General features: G+C 37.7%; 1 protein-coding gene across 4 annotated transcripts; it reads left to right on the forward strand.

Moving 5' to 3' along the window:
* The first annotated feature begins 375 nt into the window (after positions 1–375).
* Positions 376–18,455, forward strand: LOC143905495 (protein RUFY3). 4 transcript variants are annotated; one of them, XM_077420940.1, is made up of 12 exons: positions 376–594; positions 4,090–4,268; positions 4,339–4,448; positions 4,926–5,133; positions 5,251–5,414; positions 5,510–5,672; positions 5,741–5,857; positions 6,027–6,167; positions 8,156–8,253; positions 10,849–11,065; positions 11,900–12,163; positions 17,466–18,455. In XM_077420940.1, the coding sequence occupies exons 1-12, from the start codon at positions 405–407 to the stop codon at positions 17,604–17,606; spliced, it is 1,992 nt and encodes a 663-aa protein (XP_077277066.1). In that variant the 5' UTR covers positions 376–404; the 3' UTR covers positions 17,607–18,455. The 4 variants fall into 4 exon arrangements, with proteins under 4 accessions (XP_077277066.1, XP_077277063.1, XP_077277067.1 ...); XM_077420937.1 differs by lacking the exon at positions 376–594 and adding an exon at positions 1,742–3,575; XM_077420938.1 differs by lacking the exon at positions 376–594 and adding an exon at positions 1,756–3,449.
* The last annotated feature ends 560 nt before the right edge of the window (positions 18,456–19,015 follow it).

A 19,015-nucleotide genomic window follows, 5' to 3' on the forward strand; every position in this document is an offset into this window, starting at 1 on the left:
TCGCGCATGGACTTTTACTTCTTCAAGAGTTCTCCGACCGCGATATTGTATTCAAGTATTCACGATCGTTCGACAAGAGCGAGGAAGAGTCAAAGAAGATCACAATGGCAGACTACATTTACTCGCTATACTCGTTTCAATTTCGTCACGTTACTCCGAATTCCTCGTTGACTTGATTATCCAGCTCGGCAGAGTTTTGATGTGGGCGTGCACGTGTCGCGTGACGGAGCTAGAATTCTTACCACGTGTTGGCAAGAGGAATGACGACGCGGCCGAGCGGCAGCCTGCTCGCCGCAACAGAGAGATATATATTAACACGTCTACAGTCTATACCCGCGCGTATACGTATACGCGCGCTTCTGTGTTGGCGAATGCGCCGTTAGTCGAACAGTGGGAACGTAAATATGGCCGCGGAGAGTGGCGACGGTTTGCCAATATCCCCGTCCGAGAAATCGCTCACCGGTAGCCTCGCGTCCGACGAAAACGAGAAAAGTGTCTCGCGTTCGCCGTCAAGTTATTCCATACGGGAGGACAAATGGCCCGACCTCGTCGTGTCCAGACCCAGAAAGCTGGACGCCTGGTGGTTGCCGAGACGTGAGTACACAGCCCGATGGTTGCATGGTTCCACGATTCGGCGCGCTTTTCAAAAGTCCGCTGCTCGCGGGCTCAGGCTTTGGCGCCCGCGTGTTAAGCGCGCGTGGACGTACTGTGCGCGCACGTGTCTCGCCATCGTTGCTGTTTCTTTATTGACGATCGTTCTGTGTCAGCTGGAGACGTCACAAAAACTCTTCAGATAACACGTGTTCCAATAATTATACGTATAATTGCATTTGGATATATCTGACGATCAAGCTGTAAACGGCTGCACTTTTTCTATTACGAAGATCATGAGCGTCAAAAAATTTTTCTCGTGCGCGATTACATGAGATTATTAATTTGTATGTTAAAGGAAAGAGACATGGTTTTTATTGCATGGTGATAATATTTTTATATTATATAAGATTTAGTTTAAGTCACGATGTCAAAAAAGTAACACTCTCTAAAGAACGTGATAATAGATTTTTTTAACGAAAAAGATAGAATGAAGACAAATGGCTTTAATTGAGTCTTGTTTCTGAATTCCTTATAATTATTAGTGGATATATAAACGCGCTATAAATACGTTTCAGCAAGCATGTTAGGAATTTCTGTTAACATTCTAAATTGTTTGGATTTTTTTAGCAGCCCTAATAAATTTTATTTCATGTCTATTCAAGCTGTTGGGAGCAATGCATATACTTACAAGTAATGAAACATGTAATATTTTAAAAATAATATGGAATAAAAGCATTGAAACGTGACTCGTGGCTCCGTATGGAGACGGTCGACCAAATTTGTCAGCCGATTCGATTCCTTCTCACACATATTAGCTTTATAAAAAGTTGATTTAGAGAATTTGAAGATTAGGAATGAAAGAATATGAGATAAATGGTAATTCAATTCGGAAATCTATATTTTATTTTCTTCTTTCTAATATGAAATTAAACGCGATTATATTATTATAACAAATTAACAAATTAACAGATTAAGAATATACAAGTCAATGCAAGCAACAATCATAAATATTTGCACAATATTCAAACTATAATTCATAATAAAGCATTTATAATAAAATTGACAGTTTACTAAATTAATTTGAAAAATTTTACTCTGAAGTTTACTAAATATTTATATCAATACAGTTACTCAACTTCTGTAATGTCTGTTTATTTTTTTGACGCTCTAATTATATCTCGAGCGATAGTGCTTCGCCGGGAGCAATGATATCGCTTGTAGTACATATAGTATACAATTCTTGACACGTGTACGTCTATCTGTCTTGTGATTAATCGTGACCGATCGAAAACAAAGTCATAATCACAATTTGTTGTATTCGTACGTTGACCAACATTTTAATAGGACGTTTAGTGAGACATTTTAAATCTGTTTTTTTTTCTTGTGATTAAATAATTGTGATGTGAAAATGCATGATTAAATTGTTTATACTGTTAAATTTTCTACATAAGAAATCCGTATTTATGGCTACTCCAGTTCTACGTGACATAATGAATACATGCTATGATAATTATTAATTCAAGTGAGATAGTTAAAATAAGGCATTTTACAAATTTACAATATTTATTTATAATCGTGCACGTGACAATATTGATCTTATCGGGATGCCGAAATAAAATTTTGAAACTCGGAAACATGCGTTACTTTCTTTTTTACCATCTTACTCTTCTCTATGAGAATTTTGTAAATAAATTATATATTTTTGCTTCGTGCTGCTATACCGGTAAAGCAATACAGAAAAGTGATGGCAGCACCACGCGGCAATGCGCAACGGCACCTGTATTGATTATCGTAGATGGAGGCAAAGTCAGCGGGAAAATCAATATCCAAGCACATTTTGCCGGCGCTCTCGTTATTTTCGACGTGAAATTTTCCTCGCTCGACACTCTGTACTCCGATTTCCAAGTTGTTTCTATAAGTGCGCTGATTCCTGAGCGTGTGTCGCTTTGTGAGCGAATAATTACATCGTCGTGAAGGACTACGATGTAGTCGCGTTTTAGTGCGCGTTCACCATTTCTTCTTCGCTTGAGCTGAGATTTAATTGTCGTCTCTTCGATACCTGCGGCTTAACTGGAGCAGCATTCCTTATCAAAGAAAGCATCTACTTGTCGTTAATGAGACAAGTAGTGATCGAAGGATAGTACCTGAAGAAATAAAACAAGTAACGGGAGGAGGGGAGCGACACGACTATCATACGCAGATTTCTACGTTGTTGCCAACAACGTAAAGTCTGACTGCGATATATCGTTACTCACTGGTGACTCATCCATTGCGACACATTTTTCTCACAGCTGATCGATGTAACGGAAAGAAGAAGATACTTTACTATACGGTATTGAGCAAGTGATTTTACAAACTAACAGACACATAGACTAAAAAATATATATATTGAAAGAACAAATCGACGCATATATATTAATTGTGATCAACTCGTTATTTTTTAATAACGGGAAAAGCATTTAATTCGAATAAACGAGCTACTCCAATCTACAAAGATTATTGCAGAATTATTGAAGAAAAGTCTATGCAAATCAAGAGTCTAGTGAACGATCGTTGAAAGATATCGCATAAATCTACGAAATCGATTGAGACAGAGACGGCAGAGGAATCGTCTTCTATGCGGCAGGAATCCCTGACTGGTCTGAAATTGCGGCCGCCGGGCGATCACGGTGGTGTACATCACGGCGGGGTCATGCTGGAGGAAGATATGGCTGGTGCTCAGGACACAATATATCTGTGCAATTTTCGAGTGTCGGTAGATGGCGAGTGGCTCTGTCTGAAGGAGCTTCAGGATGTCGAATTCTCGCTACAGGATTCGATGCAGCGGTCACCCTCACCGCCGCTCGCTCTCAGTGGTATTAATCATCATCATGATCACCGTCATCACCATCATCATCATCTGCAAAAGCTTCCCGAGCAGCGAGAGCTTCGCGATATTATGCCACCAAGTCCACCGCCATTGCAGCACGTCTCCAGCTTGTGTCCGTACTGGATGTTACTGCACACTCACCCGCATTTTAATTGGCGGAATATATTCGGAGATATATTCGAATCAGTTTTCTCTTTTTTTTTTGCTCAGCAAGATTTAACTGTGTTATCATAACATTTGTCCCGTTTACGAAACAAGTATCGCTTTTCTTGCTCATAATGGAAAACAAAGTTTCTTCCTCTTTATCACGCTTTAGCGTGGGCGCTTTGGTTGGAATTCAATAGCGAAACCGTTGCAAATTTTCGCTTACGGTTGCACTTCTTTATTTATTTATACTTTCCGTTTATTTTTTAGAAAGTACAAAATTATGAAATTGACGCATACTGTGCTACGCAATCGATCTTATTGTTTAAGTTTTAATTAATATGATCTTTAAGGATATTTTTATATTCAGGACTGGGACACTTGCTACTAAATTTGAAATCATTAGTTTAAGTATTGACGAGGGGAAAAAAGAATTAATCGAGATTATACCGCAAGTCAGAACAGACGTATTGTTTTTGCAGCACGAGATCCGGTGATCATCGAGAGAAGTAATCTCGTTAACATTTCAAAACTAATCGTCAAGGAGCTGATTGAAACATCCTTGAAATATGGTCGTATGCTCGATTCCGATCATATGCCGTTGCAACATTTTTTCATCGTCCTTGAACACGTGCTTAGGCATGGTTTACGGCCGAAGAAGGTAAAACTTGCCATCGTGCGGACAGCAGAATAATTTTTCCAATCTTATATTAACTGGCCTCCGATTTCAGGGTCTTCTCGGACCCAAAAAGGAGCTGTGGGATATTCTTCAGCTCGTAGAGAAATATTGTCCTGAAGCACAAGATATTACGTCCAGCATTCGTGATTTGCCTACTGTTAGGTACTATGTATTTCTATTTTGGGCACTGTGATTCATATTTATTTGCTTCAAATTGTTCGATTTATTATATGAGTAATTAACAATATTTTGCATTACCGCAGTAAAATAAAAATATATATATAATATTTTGTTAGGATTTTTTTTTTTTTTTAAAACGTGATTGGTACATTGTATGTTAACCAATGATAGATCTTTTAAATTTTCTCAAGAAATTTTTTTGAAAAGTTTTTTATTAGATATTAATATCATTATTATATATATATATTTTTACTTTTTTATTATCGGCATTTATCGAAAGATGCGGTAGTATTTCATAATTATATCCTTTCTTTTCAAATCAGATTATTTAGATATATAATTAATAATTACATTAATTAATTACTTATGGAATTTTTATTAATTTGAAATTTTTGTCGATTTCTTTGTAGTAAATTATATTTTTGGAATATAATATTTTGAAATCACTATCATTTTTAGGACGGCTATGGGTAGGGCGCGTGCTTGGCTGCGTATGGCATTGATGCAAAAGAAATTAGCAGATTATCTCAAAGTTCTGATAGATCACAAAGATGATATTTTGTCCGAATACTTCGAACCAGATGCTCTAATGATGAGCGAAGAGGCAATTGTAGTCATGGGATTATTAGTGGGATTAAATGTGATCGATTGTAACTTCTGTGTAAAGGTCAGTCTGGATTATTGTCGCGTTCTTTACATACATATATGAAAGTGCGCATGTATGCATTTTTTAATTAAAGTGATTATGACATTAAGACAAGATCGATTGTAACTATTGCAACAGGAAGAAGACCTCGATTGTCAACAAGGCGTAATCGACTTTTCGTTATATCTGCGCAATAGTAATCATATACCTGGTGAATCGCCAGACGATGAACTCGAAAACGACAATATGACTACCGTGCTTGACCAGAAGAATTATATCGAAGAGCTTAATCGACATTTAAAGTAAATATCTCGTTATCTCGCGAATTTTAAATGAAAAGTTGCGCATACATATACGAATGTTATTGTTCGATTTGATATTTTCTCGCCGATTTTAGCGCGACGGTAACGAATCTCCAAGCTAAAGTAGAATCTTTGACGACAACGAACGCTCTTATGAAAGAGGATCTTGCCATTGCTAAGAACAATATTTTATCGGTTCAAGACGAGAACCGACAGCTAAAGAAGGAACTTGGTATTGAAATTAAAGATGCAAACGAGGTAAACGTCGTTGAAATTACGCGTTACGTACTGATTGCCGTATTGCTGAAGAATCAATTTGATTTCAGAATGGAAAGGTACCTCTTAAAATAACAGAAACTACTGCTGAAATCGAAGAACTCAGATGCAGAATAGAATCTGAAAAGAAATCTCGGCAAGATTTAGAGAAAGAACTGGAACTGCAGGTTAATAACGGCTTGTATTGTTTTATGTGATATTTATATTTCTGAATATTTATACAAATAAAATATTAAAATTTTTGATACCTTCCTACGACAATGTAGACTTATAAAAGTTAAGTACATGAAAATGCACATAGCGATTGATGAGTATTTTTTGACTGTTTTCACACAGATTAGCATGAAATCCGAAATGGAAGTAGCTATGAAATTGTTAGAGAAGGATATACATGAGAAACAGGACACTATAATATCTTTAAGGCGACAACTGGAGGATATCAAGTTAATCAACTTGGAAATGTACAAAAAGCTGCAGGTTGTATAACTTGCAACTATTCTTGCATAATTTTTTAATCTCCGTGATATAGCCTACTTGCATTTTATTTGATCAAAATTACTTTATTAAATTTTATTTAAGAAGAGAGAGAGAGAGAGAAAAAAGGAAAAAGAAACGTTTATTTCATAATATATTAATAATTTTCTTTTAGTAGTCCTGTTTTAATTTAGAAAATTAATCATATAATAAAAAAATTTTTACATCTTTCGATAAATAATATTTTTAATCAAACACATGCGACATTTGATATAGACAAGTGTACTATATCACGGAGACGTGATTTCTTTATATAACTTACTGTTTATAAAATTTTTTAATCACAGGATTTATTTTTAAATGAAACCATTATAGTTATAGCACGGAAGCGACAACTTGCTTTACTTTTTCGCATTTTATTGATATTTTCGCTATTTATTAATATTTCAGCCTGTTAGTGAGCAGTTAAACTGTCTTTTATGCAAGATAGGTTGTTGTTACACATTACACTAGCGTATTTAGGCGCTTTTTCGTGGATGTGCTGACAATGGGTGGAAATTATTATTCCGCCGGAATCTTTTCTTTCTCGGAGAGGATTTCGACGGGCACATAAATTCTCCGTTTCTGGACGTGTTTCCCTTGTAGGAGTGTGAGCACGAACTGACACAGAAGGGCGAGATGGTGAGCCGTCTTCACGCGAAGACCAATCAGATCGGCAAGATCCTTAACAACCTCGAAAAGTATAATCATTGGATGAAGGACGGCGAAGGTATACGAAGTCCCACCACTCCGGGTGGCGTATCGAAATCTATTCTTAATAAGACTAGCCCCACCATCCCGAGGGGTTGCCGACCCATGCTACCCGCGGAGAATGCGACCACCCGGCCGACGCCGTCGACGGTCGATCATCAGCGCTCTTTTGACGAGCAGCCGGCGACAGCCTCTAATGACAAATTGAAACAGAGTCGTTCTACCTCCGAGATTTCCATGAATAGTTCAACGACCGAGCAAACTGCGAAAGAATAGAGACAGCCGCCTACCCTTACACGATTAATTCCACAGCGGATCTTGACACTTCGGATATCGCGGCTATTCAGTGCTGCACGCGAGGCGTACATTTTTTATACGTACACCCTACAGAGTCGTGCAAAATTACTTTGCCAGATTTCCTACTTGGGTTTCGCGCATATAGCACACTGTCGTACACATCTATTCAGTGCCACTTTTGAAGATTAATCGATGTTACGTTGATAAATTATGTGTAATTACTGTGATGTAACGAAATGATGCAGCAGACTTCTCTAAAGCACTGAATCGAGTTGCCGACGCTTTAATCCGATACAAACTGTTACGTTAAAGACAATAACTCTTGTAGAAATTTCTACAATATTGCAATATAAAATACATGTATACACTAATATTTTTTTATTGAAGAAATTATTGATCATAATTTGCCAATTAACTAATTTTAATTATGACGCATGGACGCATGGAGCGTCTTGAAAAATTTGTCATTGTTTGCAATGTTGATGTGTGAAGCGAAAAAATAATATTCTATAACAAAATCGCACGACATGTAATAGAAATTACTTATTTACTATTATAATAAAGAACTTATCAAAAATTATAATGTTATAAATTCGAAACCTAATATATTTTCAAAATAGATTTGTTATATATTTGCTTATCATCGATAGATGCTATTCTAAATATTAGACGCAAGACAAATTTTATTTATAGAACTAGAAGTTTAAAAAATCTGAAGATTCCATCAAGCATTTCGTTACATCATGTGTTTGCGAAAATATCATATACATTCTACTTTCTAGAAGATGCGTCATTCTATTAAACTCATGCTATCATATGCTTAATTATTACGGAAATGATTTTCAACTCATTATGCATCACGTTGCTATTCCAGGTTTAGAAATTTGGGCAAGCCAAAATTGTCTGTTTCTCTTTCGCCTGTACTCAATAAATATTTATTTCAGGAGTGCGAAGGCTCACTTAAGCATAAGACAGAACTGATTACAAAGCTGGAAGCTAAAACACTGTCAATGAGCGAGACCATCCAGAAAATGGATGAGAAGTATGTTTTATTTGTCTTTCATTAGTGTTAATTAACTTATAAGTGCAATTTGATCACGCGCATACTCGGGATTAAAAGTAGCGCGCGCGCGTAGTCTTTAATATAATAACTACACACATCAAAAAATGTTTTGCGCTTTAATTATCTTGTGTTTTTATAATGAGGCGTTAACACTTTTTTCTGTTAAGCATTTTATCTGATCAATTACTAAATAACATGTTAAGTTAAAGGTGTATTGCTAAGCCAGCTTTCTTTATCGTGAATTTCTAGTATAGGATTTCTATATGATGAGTGAGGTGATGAAACTAGTTTGATCAATATTGCTTTATCAGCGTATTAATCTCATCGACATTTCTCGTGCAAGAATGCAAACGTGCAAGAATAATAGAAGTGTTACGTGTTTGTTATCAGCTCATTTTCATTTCATTCGTAAAACAGTGAAGACTTACGTATATTTCAACAAACGGCTCTACACTCCTTGTTGTGAATAATTTAGTTTTCTATTTCAGAATATTTCATTCTTTATTTTGTAATTGTTGTAATTAGCAATTGCATTTTTCATATATCGAAAATTCAAACTACGCAAAACTTTTTTTGATGCATATATATACATTTTAAGATATTTAGTTGTTGTGATAATATTTTCCTATCAGCTGTCGTTATACGGAATTTTCGGTATGCAAATGGTTATACCAATATTTAAATAAAGCACGCACGCAAATAAATGGACAGCTCTAGCTAGAGATGATTTATTTTTTACTTAGATGTCGCGAATGTGATGGGATTTAGGTAGGGTAGATTAAAAACTCGCGAAACTCTAGGATTAAACGAAGTCTTATCGTCTCACACGGGGATATTGGTAAATTTCACTAAATAGCTATTACACAAATAGTTATATTAATATGTAGTTGTTAATATATTGGCAAGACATATTTTAAAGTCTTTTGCAATAATCGATAAATTTATACATTAATCACATAATTATATCAATGAAATTCATTAATGCCGTCGAACAGGGAAAAGTAATATTATCGAACATCTAATCATTCGATATTATTTTTATCACTTTTCCATTATCTGCTAATAACCTTAAGATGAACAAAAATTAACTTCTATTTATGTAAGAATTTTCGTCTGATATAATTGCAAGGGGAGATATAAATTTCCGTATTTTTCTTTTTGTATCTAAATTAAAACGCTCGTTTTTATTTGTGATAATCGCGTTTAAGGAACTGATTCGCGATTCCGCTTCACCAAATCATTCCTATTTCATTTAATGTTCATACATGAATATAGCTTTGCCACGAGTAAATTATTACATTATTGATATCTGTAGTCGATACATTTATCCAAGACATTTTTCCGTTTAGATGATAGCGTTACTTCCTTATTGGAAGTAAAATGTTCGATGGTGATTAATTAAACGTGCCATATCCATATTACTGATATATTTACCTACTTGTATAAGCGCAGTGAAAATTATAACGCACTCTAACACTACGTGTGCTTGTACCAACACTACGAAAATAAATTTATGATAGAAGAGAGTGTGAGTTTGTTTATTCCAGAGTCATCGCCGATTAAATTAAGATGCCTCGACCTAATAAAATTTCTGTGACTTTTATAATTGATGAATAAAGTTCTCTCCTTAATTATTCTTGTATATATAATTACTGTTTGTATGTATCTTGTGAGGTAAGTTATATATACATTATAGCATTATCAAATAAATTACAAATTAGTAAATTACATAAATGCAACGATTTTATTGTTTTGTTAAACTCGTTTGTGTATAAAATATAAAACAGTATAATACGTATGATACGTATTTTTGTTTTACTTTGATATTTGGTCAATGTAATACATGTGCACAATATGTGCTATTAATTATATATTAAAAGTAATTAAGTATAAAATATAATATCAATTAAACGTAAATTTTCTGGATTGGCACTTTTGAAATTTTATCCTTATATTTGATTATATTCATATTAGGTTTATTAATTGATAATATTTGATAATAATTGTATGTTTTTCGTCCATTTTTCAAAATGAGATAAATGATTTTATTGTTTTATGTAAGTTTGCATTAATTCTTCCACATTTGTTTATGATGCAATCAGTAAACAGTTCCTTAAATGCGCTTTTCGAGAATACACTTTTATTTGCTTATAACACATATATAACATTTATCTTGATGAAATTCTCAATTAAATAATAAATATATATTTTTTAGTAAGTTTTTTTAATTTTTGTAAATTGTATGTAAAATATGGAAATATATACTTCTCTGCAAATGAGCAGGCATAAATAGCGAATCGCAAACAAATTAAATTATTTCTTGGCGATAAATATAAAATTGACTACTGATATCATTCGGTATTTTCGTATTGAGCGAACAGGGTCATCATCTTAGGTATAACCTTAGGTATAACCTTTACGCATCATTACACTCACATTTCGAAACCCTGAACTAATCTTGGAGCAAGGTACGAGTTAAAGATCGTCGAGCCAATTGAATAAGATAGCTTCTGGCGGTGTAGACGCGAGTTTTATGTCTTCGACGTTTAAGTACCACCGATTTGACTTAATCAGGTGCAAGGAGATGGATGGTGTCAGATCGGGGGCGGAGGAGAAGGTGAGGATCCTGGGTGCCGAGGCTGCCGAGCGAGAGGCGCGGACGAATGGGGTCGAGAGGGAATTGCGACTTGAGCGCGAGTGGAGAACCTCCTTGCAGGAAACATCGATCTGTAACACGGAGAAGATCTCTCAATTACATCAGGAGATCGATCAGCTGAAACGGGTGTCCGAGGTACGTATCCATGCGCGCGATCTGTATTGCCTTTTAAGCGTACCCGCGAATAAATCTCACGGTATCGCCGCGTTATCGTCGCGCCGACTCGTAAGTTCAGACAACGGTGAGCCTCGACGGAGAAACAGCGATTCGATCTTTCTATTTAAATCTCATCTGCGAAACCTGGATTATAATACCTAATTCAATTCGCACGCTGCGACGGAGATTTATCCGCCTTTCGATAATAGAACCGACAGTAAGTACTACGGTTCCGCCGCGCCGCGCGCCGCCCGTACTGAAATAGATTAATGAAATTTATTTCAAACTATTGCAATTTTTATTATTTCTGCGAATCCCGAAAGCGTATTACGCGCGTTATTTAGTAGTTCTATAATAAAGATAAGTTAATTCTCTCTTTTTTTTTTAATCTGAACGCGAGACACAGTGATATCCACCGGGTGTACTCCAACATGGTGACTATAATTAATGTACAATGCATAAAAGTATACTATTCCCAGTGACGTGAAATACAAAATTAAAAATTAGACGATCAATACCCTAAACTATTGTAAAATAAAATAGCAAAATTTTTTGGAACATTGGAAATACAAGAACATATTCAGATTTTAATACGTATACAAGAATAATTAAAATTTGAAGGTATAATTTATAAAATTAATATAATAACATAACACAGAATGAAATTTAGAGATTATCTAAAAAGATTTTGTATATACATTTTGGATATCGATTACATCTCATTCATACTCGAGTCGCATCTCAGCAGCCAACTGATTCGCAACAATGGACGAATGAATGTGTATATGCCGGATAATCATGATTTTGTTCCAGAGGTACTTGACGCTGCAAGAAGAGTATTATGCCCTGAAGGAGGTATGCGGTGAGCAGGAACGAACTCTGGAGGAACTTGGGGGACAATTGAGCGCGGCCAAATTAGCGGCGGCTGAACTGCGCGAGGCCGCTGACAACGCTCAGCTGCAGCAGCAGCAGCAGCAGTCGGCACTGCAAGAGGGTAGCTCGGTAACCTGGGCAAATGATCGGATGGTCACCCAATGCAAGGGATGCAGCCGTGAGTTCAACATGACTCGTCGCAAGGTAATCAAACTTTTTAATTGCTCTCACGCCTTCGTAACTTTCCTCTCTTGCTCTCCCTCCCTCCCTCTCTCTCTCTCTCTCTCTCTCTCTCTCTCTCTCTCTCTCTCTCTCTAAATTTCCGCCTCAATTCTCGGTTTCTCCGGTTTCTTCGCTGAAACTATCCCTCCCTCGCCTGCTTTCTCCTTGCCATGCTCTTTCGCCTATCCGATCTATTCGCGGAGATGCAATGGTTCACGCGCGCGCGAAGAGCTCGGCTGAAAGCGCGGCGCACCGTACGTAATTGTTCAATTATCCCCGCCGTTCGGGAAATTACTGCTTACCCTGATGTGGATTCCAGCCGTCCGGACTCGATGGAGGAGACAAGGCGAAATAAGCGCGCGCGCGCTAAATGACCAGGATCGTTCGGGTCGTGGCAGGCCAACAGACTTGGCATCACCACGGGATACATTACCCTCGGCTGAAGATCTGATGGCGCTCACAGGGCTGGGCGCTCGTCAGGTCGTCAGGATCCCTCGAGATCGAAATCGCTCCTCGCGCGCAACAACTTTGATGCACGACAGTCGTATTATTAGAGATAGCGGGCTATCGCGTTGCTTGGGTCGGCAATTACACTTAAAGGCTTTCGTTTACCTAACTTCCCCCTTTATTAAATCGCGATAGGCCGTAATGAGGGCCGGAATTTGCGCATAGATAAGAGCCCGGCTGAGGGATTACTGGGCTTAAACAAGTTCTCGAGCGGCAGTTGTTAAGCACCTGCCGCGAGAATACGGCGGCCGACGCGTCCGCAACGCTTTTTAATTCGCTCATTAGGGAGTGAGAGACGTGTCGCGTTACACGGTAAAAGCCGAGGCGATATTCCCCGGGCTGCGCAACAAAGCTCGGTCAGAGAACTCCTCACGCCCGCGCCGGCTCGCTTCCATTTTTTTGAGCGCGAATCACGCGTGCCAGCACGACATGGGCGCTTAAAGTATTCGCGCGGAGATCTTGATCGTTCCGTACGCTGCGGTTGCGTGCATCGATAAGGGAAGCGCGCAGCGCGCCGACAACGAGTGAGTATATATTCGTGCATTCGTCATACGGATAAATTCTGTAGCGGGATTTACCCGCGGTCGAGGGTTTATCAAAATTATACGCAGACATGAGCGATAAATAATAGAATTTATTGAAATTAGCTGTATGGGATAACCCACCAATCGCTGCGGAAATAACTCGCTCGCGGAAAATTCAAGAGTATCGCGTAGATCGTGACCTCTCGTTTGCGGTCATCAACAATTCGGAATAACCCGCTCGCGGAAATCCCAAAAGAATCGCGTACATTGTAACCTCGTTTAGTCGTCAACGATTGTCGTAACGATTAATCGTGCATGACCACGTGTTTCTGGCTATATCACGCAGAACGCCGGGGAAAATCTCCTCTTTAGCCGTAAGTCTGGGATATTTACGGAGCGGCGTTCCTTTTTTTTTTTTCAGAACGTCCAATTACATTATTTGCACCATCATCCGACATACATTCATGATTACGCGTTGTGCATGCATGGCCCGCATGCATATTCAGTCGACAATGTGATAGAGACGTTGCTCGCCCCATAAAATACATTAGACCGTATTCTCTTCTTTGCTTTACGTAGCCGACGGTTCGAGGAATATACGTTGCGGCCGCGCGCGAGGAAACGGGTTACGGGGGAGCGTTAAAAGGAGGGCGTAGGAAAGGGTGATAAGTTATTGCATAATAACAAGGCAGTGCTCGGGTATCCTTGTTACTCATTTTTCGCCCGGTAGGTGTATTACCATACTGTTTAATATAGAATAGGCCACCCATGGCACGACCAGCTGTGTGGGTGGGAATCGTGCCAGTGGGCAAGCCCGTGTTCCGTTAGCAGGTGCGCAACGGAGAAGCCCCGCCGTATGAGAGAAGGTGCGAGACTTTCGAAAGGTATAATACGCACGGGTTTGTTTGCGGGCGGGAAAAAAAATGCGGGATGGGCGCAAGCTCTCGCGCGGACAAAAGCGGGCAAAATAATAATTCTCCTCGCGTTGTGGTCCACATCGCTCAGCGCGGCGGTTGACCACGGTTAAGACACTGTAAACTCACATCATGGCTTAATTTTTAAATGCACAATGCCCCGCGGTATCGCCTCGGCGCACGTGGCACACCGACAATTCCTTTGCACGTGCACTTGACACAGTTCCCGCGGATTGTACGAAATTTTGATTCCGCGGCGAGAGGTACGCATAACTTTTCCCATGTATCTTACGCGTCGCCGGGCGCTTTAATTTGCTCTCGGTAACAGAAAATTGCGACAACCAAGTTTCATCTTGTGCAGTAACAGCATGTAAACATTTTCTAACGGATAGAATCAGAGTTGAGTCAATAGTTTAATGTACGTAAAGTATAGACATATATTAATTTGAATCAGTCGTGTCGAGATGTGTGTGTAAATATATGCAATATTTCCGTTCAAAACTTATTATACGTACTTTTACACATTTATGCAAAGTAAACATCCTTTTTTCTTCTGTTGTTCGCCATGTGGGCGATAAAAACATGAAATACTTATAAAATATCATGGGATTATTGCGTAAGGGAGCATACACGATACACTTGCGATATTGGAGCATCATAAGCAATATCATGTTGGCCATGCACAGATGCTGATAAGTGAATGTTATTCGCCGCCGCATACCGCCGGCGATGCGGTAGAATGGTGCCGTAAAGGATGCTCTGAGAATGTTCCTATGTGTTGTATAAACCTGAAGCGAAGCTAAAAGACGCTATTTTACAGTTGATGAATATGCATATTTCAAAATCGTTATTAATCTGTCTGAATTCTCTTGGAACTCTGTTCGTTCTATTCTAAATTAAGGCAGGCTTCACGACGATGTAACCATCTTAACTTTCTATTTTCTATCATGTGGCCTCTTCAAATCTTGATAAAGCTAACTTTTGATAAGAATCTAAGTTTGTTTGGAATATATTAACACATTGAACATATCGGTTATGAGACCGATAATGGCGACTATAATTGCAAAAAAAAAAAAATACTTTGCGTTCTCCGTTTTATCCACGAAGATAAATAAGCGTGCGATGGCATTTGCGTCTTTTAACTTTAGAGACGAAAACTCATTTCCTTGCTCATGCGATTGCATAAAAGTGAGTTTGCCCGATGTTACGCGCTACAAAGGCGAGCGAGGTAAGCCGCGAGACGGTCTCTTCGGTTTTACTCAAGACTTTCGCGTCAGCGCCAAGAGTCAAGTCATCTCGCGGGAAATTTATAGATCGCGACGGTCGATCATTTGCCCGACAGTATCTCTCGAATCTGATCTCTCGGACTGATTTATTCGTCTTGGAAAGTATCTGTAAGTAGGTATCTATCACGGTTAAGATAAGGCGCGCTTGAGGCACGCCGGTTACGGAGTTGCGGGCACCAATCTACTATACGTTTCGGTCGTAAGTCATGATGACGGTTCAATAATTAACTTCGCGAGGAAATCGGTTATCGGGACGATATTATTCGGGCTCTTACTTCCCGGTAATAACCGGGCAACCACTCTCCCGCACACCCTCGTCACCCTCGCGCTAAGAGGGAAACGACTATCCGACTGTCTCACTTAGAGGATTCAATTTAGATGTAAAATTTAAAATCGTCGCCTCGGTTACGCTTCTCTTTTGGCTTTTGGAGCACGCGAATACCACGTTATTATAATAGACTGTCGGTAATGGCTCGAAAATAAGGATTACCGGGATAATAGAGAAACGGGGGCGCGAGTAGGGACGCGCGAAATGAACGCAAAGATGAAACGCATGGATACCGTGGGGTACGTTCTCCCCCGTCGCGACTTACAAATTTGTACGGATTTCTCGTGTGACGAATCGATGATGAATTCTTTACATTAGCTCTGAACAAGAGCCACGCTATTAAAAGAAAATTTAATAACGTGACAAAATATCTATACAATACGGGACGCCTTTATTTTTAGCTAATATTTTTAGTATCTTTCTTCATTTATATTTTAGCATCTGCGATTTTAAAGAAGGCTACAAAAAGACGAACGAGGCTATTAAGACATTCTGCATAAACGATGCGATTAACACGAATTTGTTTCACCTATTTGTCCTTATCTTCACTGTTTTTAGTTTGTCACTTTCAGCAGCTTATGTGCCAGTCAGTCCTGTTCCATGTCCGTCTATACCTCAACAATCTAACGACTCTCACATGGAAATGACCTGTGCAAGAAACACCGCAAAAAAGTATTAAGCGCTCTCTTACCTGAAGTTGACGCGCGGACAATAGTATTCCCGGTGCCGAGTGCAAAAAGCTCCGGCCGTTGTCCGCGTGCCAGCTTCAGGGTACGGGCATGCACTTTTTTTTACCCGAACGTAACGAGCACACGTAATCCGTAACTGCGAACTACGCTACAGAGCTTTTTACTTTTCAACGTGTAGACCTGAGGCGGGCAAAACTCATCGCCATTATACCGCCGCGAAGTTATGATTGGGGTTTGGACGTTTCGGTTAAAATTCTAAACTGTTAGCTACGAGATTTAAAACGTACTATATTTACATTGCCCCGGGACAATCGAGATATCTTATAAATTATTGTCGATTCTCAAAGTGAAATTGGTTGAACTCAATAGTCGAAGTTAAACGTCAATCCGCCGCATTATCACTTTACTCCTACTTTATAAATGTTTTACGAATGAAGTTGCAATATAAATTGTAAATGTAATAAAGTATATACGTCTATATACGTCTAAATGTGACAAATCTTTATGTGACATATATAGCTTTATTTTTAGAACGAATAGATTAGTAATCATTGAAGTTCAATAACCAATTGTCCAAGTTTTCTTAAATAAGTGCAAACGTGAATACACTAATTTTTCTATTTTGCCATACGTTTTACATATTATAGAAGCTGATATTAGATACTTATTACGTAATCTCGTCATTTAAATAATTATAAAAGACATTTGAATGCTGGTATATTTTTATATGTATATATATATGTGTGGAAATGCATGGCTATTTTATATTCAATTTGAATGTAAAATTAAATAAATGTAATTTTATATTTATATTTTTATATATTTGATATATCGTAGTATAAATGAATATATATCATTAAAATTCAAATATCAATTTTGATGATATAACTCCTAACGTGAATATGCAAAAACATTTTATAGTAGGTATTAACTTTATATTAATAATACAATAGTTTATTTATCGATAAAGGTAAAGCTTAAAAATTAATATGAATAGTATAATAGTAAATATTTGTGGCTATTGTTTCTGTTGCAGCACCATTGTCGCAATTGCGGGAACATTTTCTGCAACGCCTGCAGTGACAATACTACAGTCTTGCCGAACTCAACGAAACCGGTACGCGTTTGTGACGAATGTTATGTGTTTCTGGTTAGCCGTTACTCGGTGGTGCGTTAATACTCCGCATGCCATTGTTCCTTTTCGTAAGCGAATTGCAGAGATTTCAGTTCAATGCGAAGTTTCGAAAAAGAAAGAAAGAAAAAAATCGAAAAGGCAAGAACAAAGCAAGAACGGAAAGGTAACGAAATCTGTCCGCAAATGTAATCTATAAATTTGTACACATTTTGTTTTTACCATACGTAACCATTTATTGTGAATTGGCCGTATGCGATGACGGACAAATCACTCTACCAAAAGCGATATTTTTTTTCACATGGAATCTTTTTCACACAAGATACTTTCACGATATTTTAGAGTTTATACGCGATGGGAAGGAGAGTTTAGAGAAATATTCAATTTATCAATTTTTATTATACATATATATACTGCAACGTTTCTAATGTATTTTACAAATAACCGACAAAGATATATATCGACGGAATTTATTTTTTCGGACGTATTTTATTTTGTCATAGAGAAACGTTTGTTTCATTTCGTGGCACAACAATTACGATTATTTCATCGGTTTCATGAATGACGAGAGTTCAACGATCTGATTGTATAAATACTATAAATGTATACGAGGTGAATGACGAGAGTTCAATGGTTACGAATTCAACATTGCACATTGCTTTTAGTACAATCTCGATTATAATTACATTTTTTTACGCTCAACTTGGACAGGGTGAGATCATAACAGCGAAATGATTATACTCCGAATTTGATTTATAAAGTCTCGAAACTGCAGCTTTGCTCACGCGCGCTGCAGTGTCCAAAAACGCGTGCCTGTACAACGATATTTTTAAGATATTCTATACTGTCTAAAAAGAGATATTATACGTAAATAAATGAGATGGTTTTCTAAAACGTGCGTTATTTAATCTTAATCTTTTACATTATCTTTTACATTATACAAATATCATATGGAAACATGATCTTATTCATGTTTATATTAGAATGTCTCGAGGGAGAAGCGAACAGAGATATAAATTATGCCGTTGTTGCAGTTCTTTGTAAACTGTTTATTAAAATTTTCTTTAACTGGGAAGAATTAATTAAAGGCGGTACTACGTAGTAATGCTGGGAGACCTTTGATCTTGCGCAAGTACATCTCAGACGTCTTCGATGTTCCAGAAAACCACAATAATTAATTAAATGTATTCGAAACTGGCAGATTCATTCACAGTAATTTAAAGCCGTATGTGATAATAAACGAGGATTATAATTTCTGTCAGAAATAATAAAGATTTCGCACACTATTACTTCTCATCGCGCGAACTGTATTATTATTTTATCAAAACTTTTTAAAACTTCTTAAAACTACAGTCAATAAACTAATTAGTCAGTACTCAAACATTTTCATATACTCTTCAAACAGTTCTGGTACGAGCGATTCTACAATTGGAAACAGGGCGATATCTGATCCA

The sequence above is a fragment of the Temnothorax americanus genome, unplaced genomic scaffold (genome assembly GCF_048541705.1).
Source record: "Temnothorax americanus isolate GAGA-0224 unplaced genomic scaffold, ASM4854170v1 Scaffold62, whole genome shotgun sequence".
In the NCBI taxonomy this organism is placed as follows: Eukaryota; Metazoa; Arthropoda; class Insecta; order Hymenoptera; family Formicidae; genus Temnothorax; species Temnothorax americanus.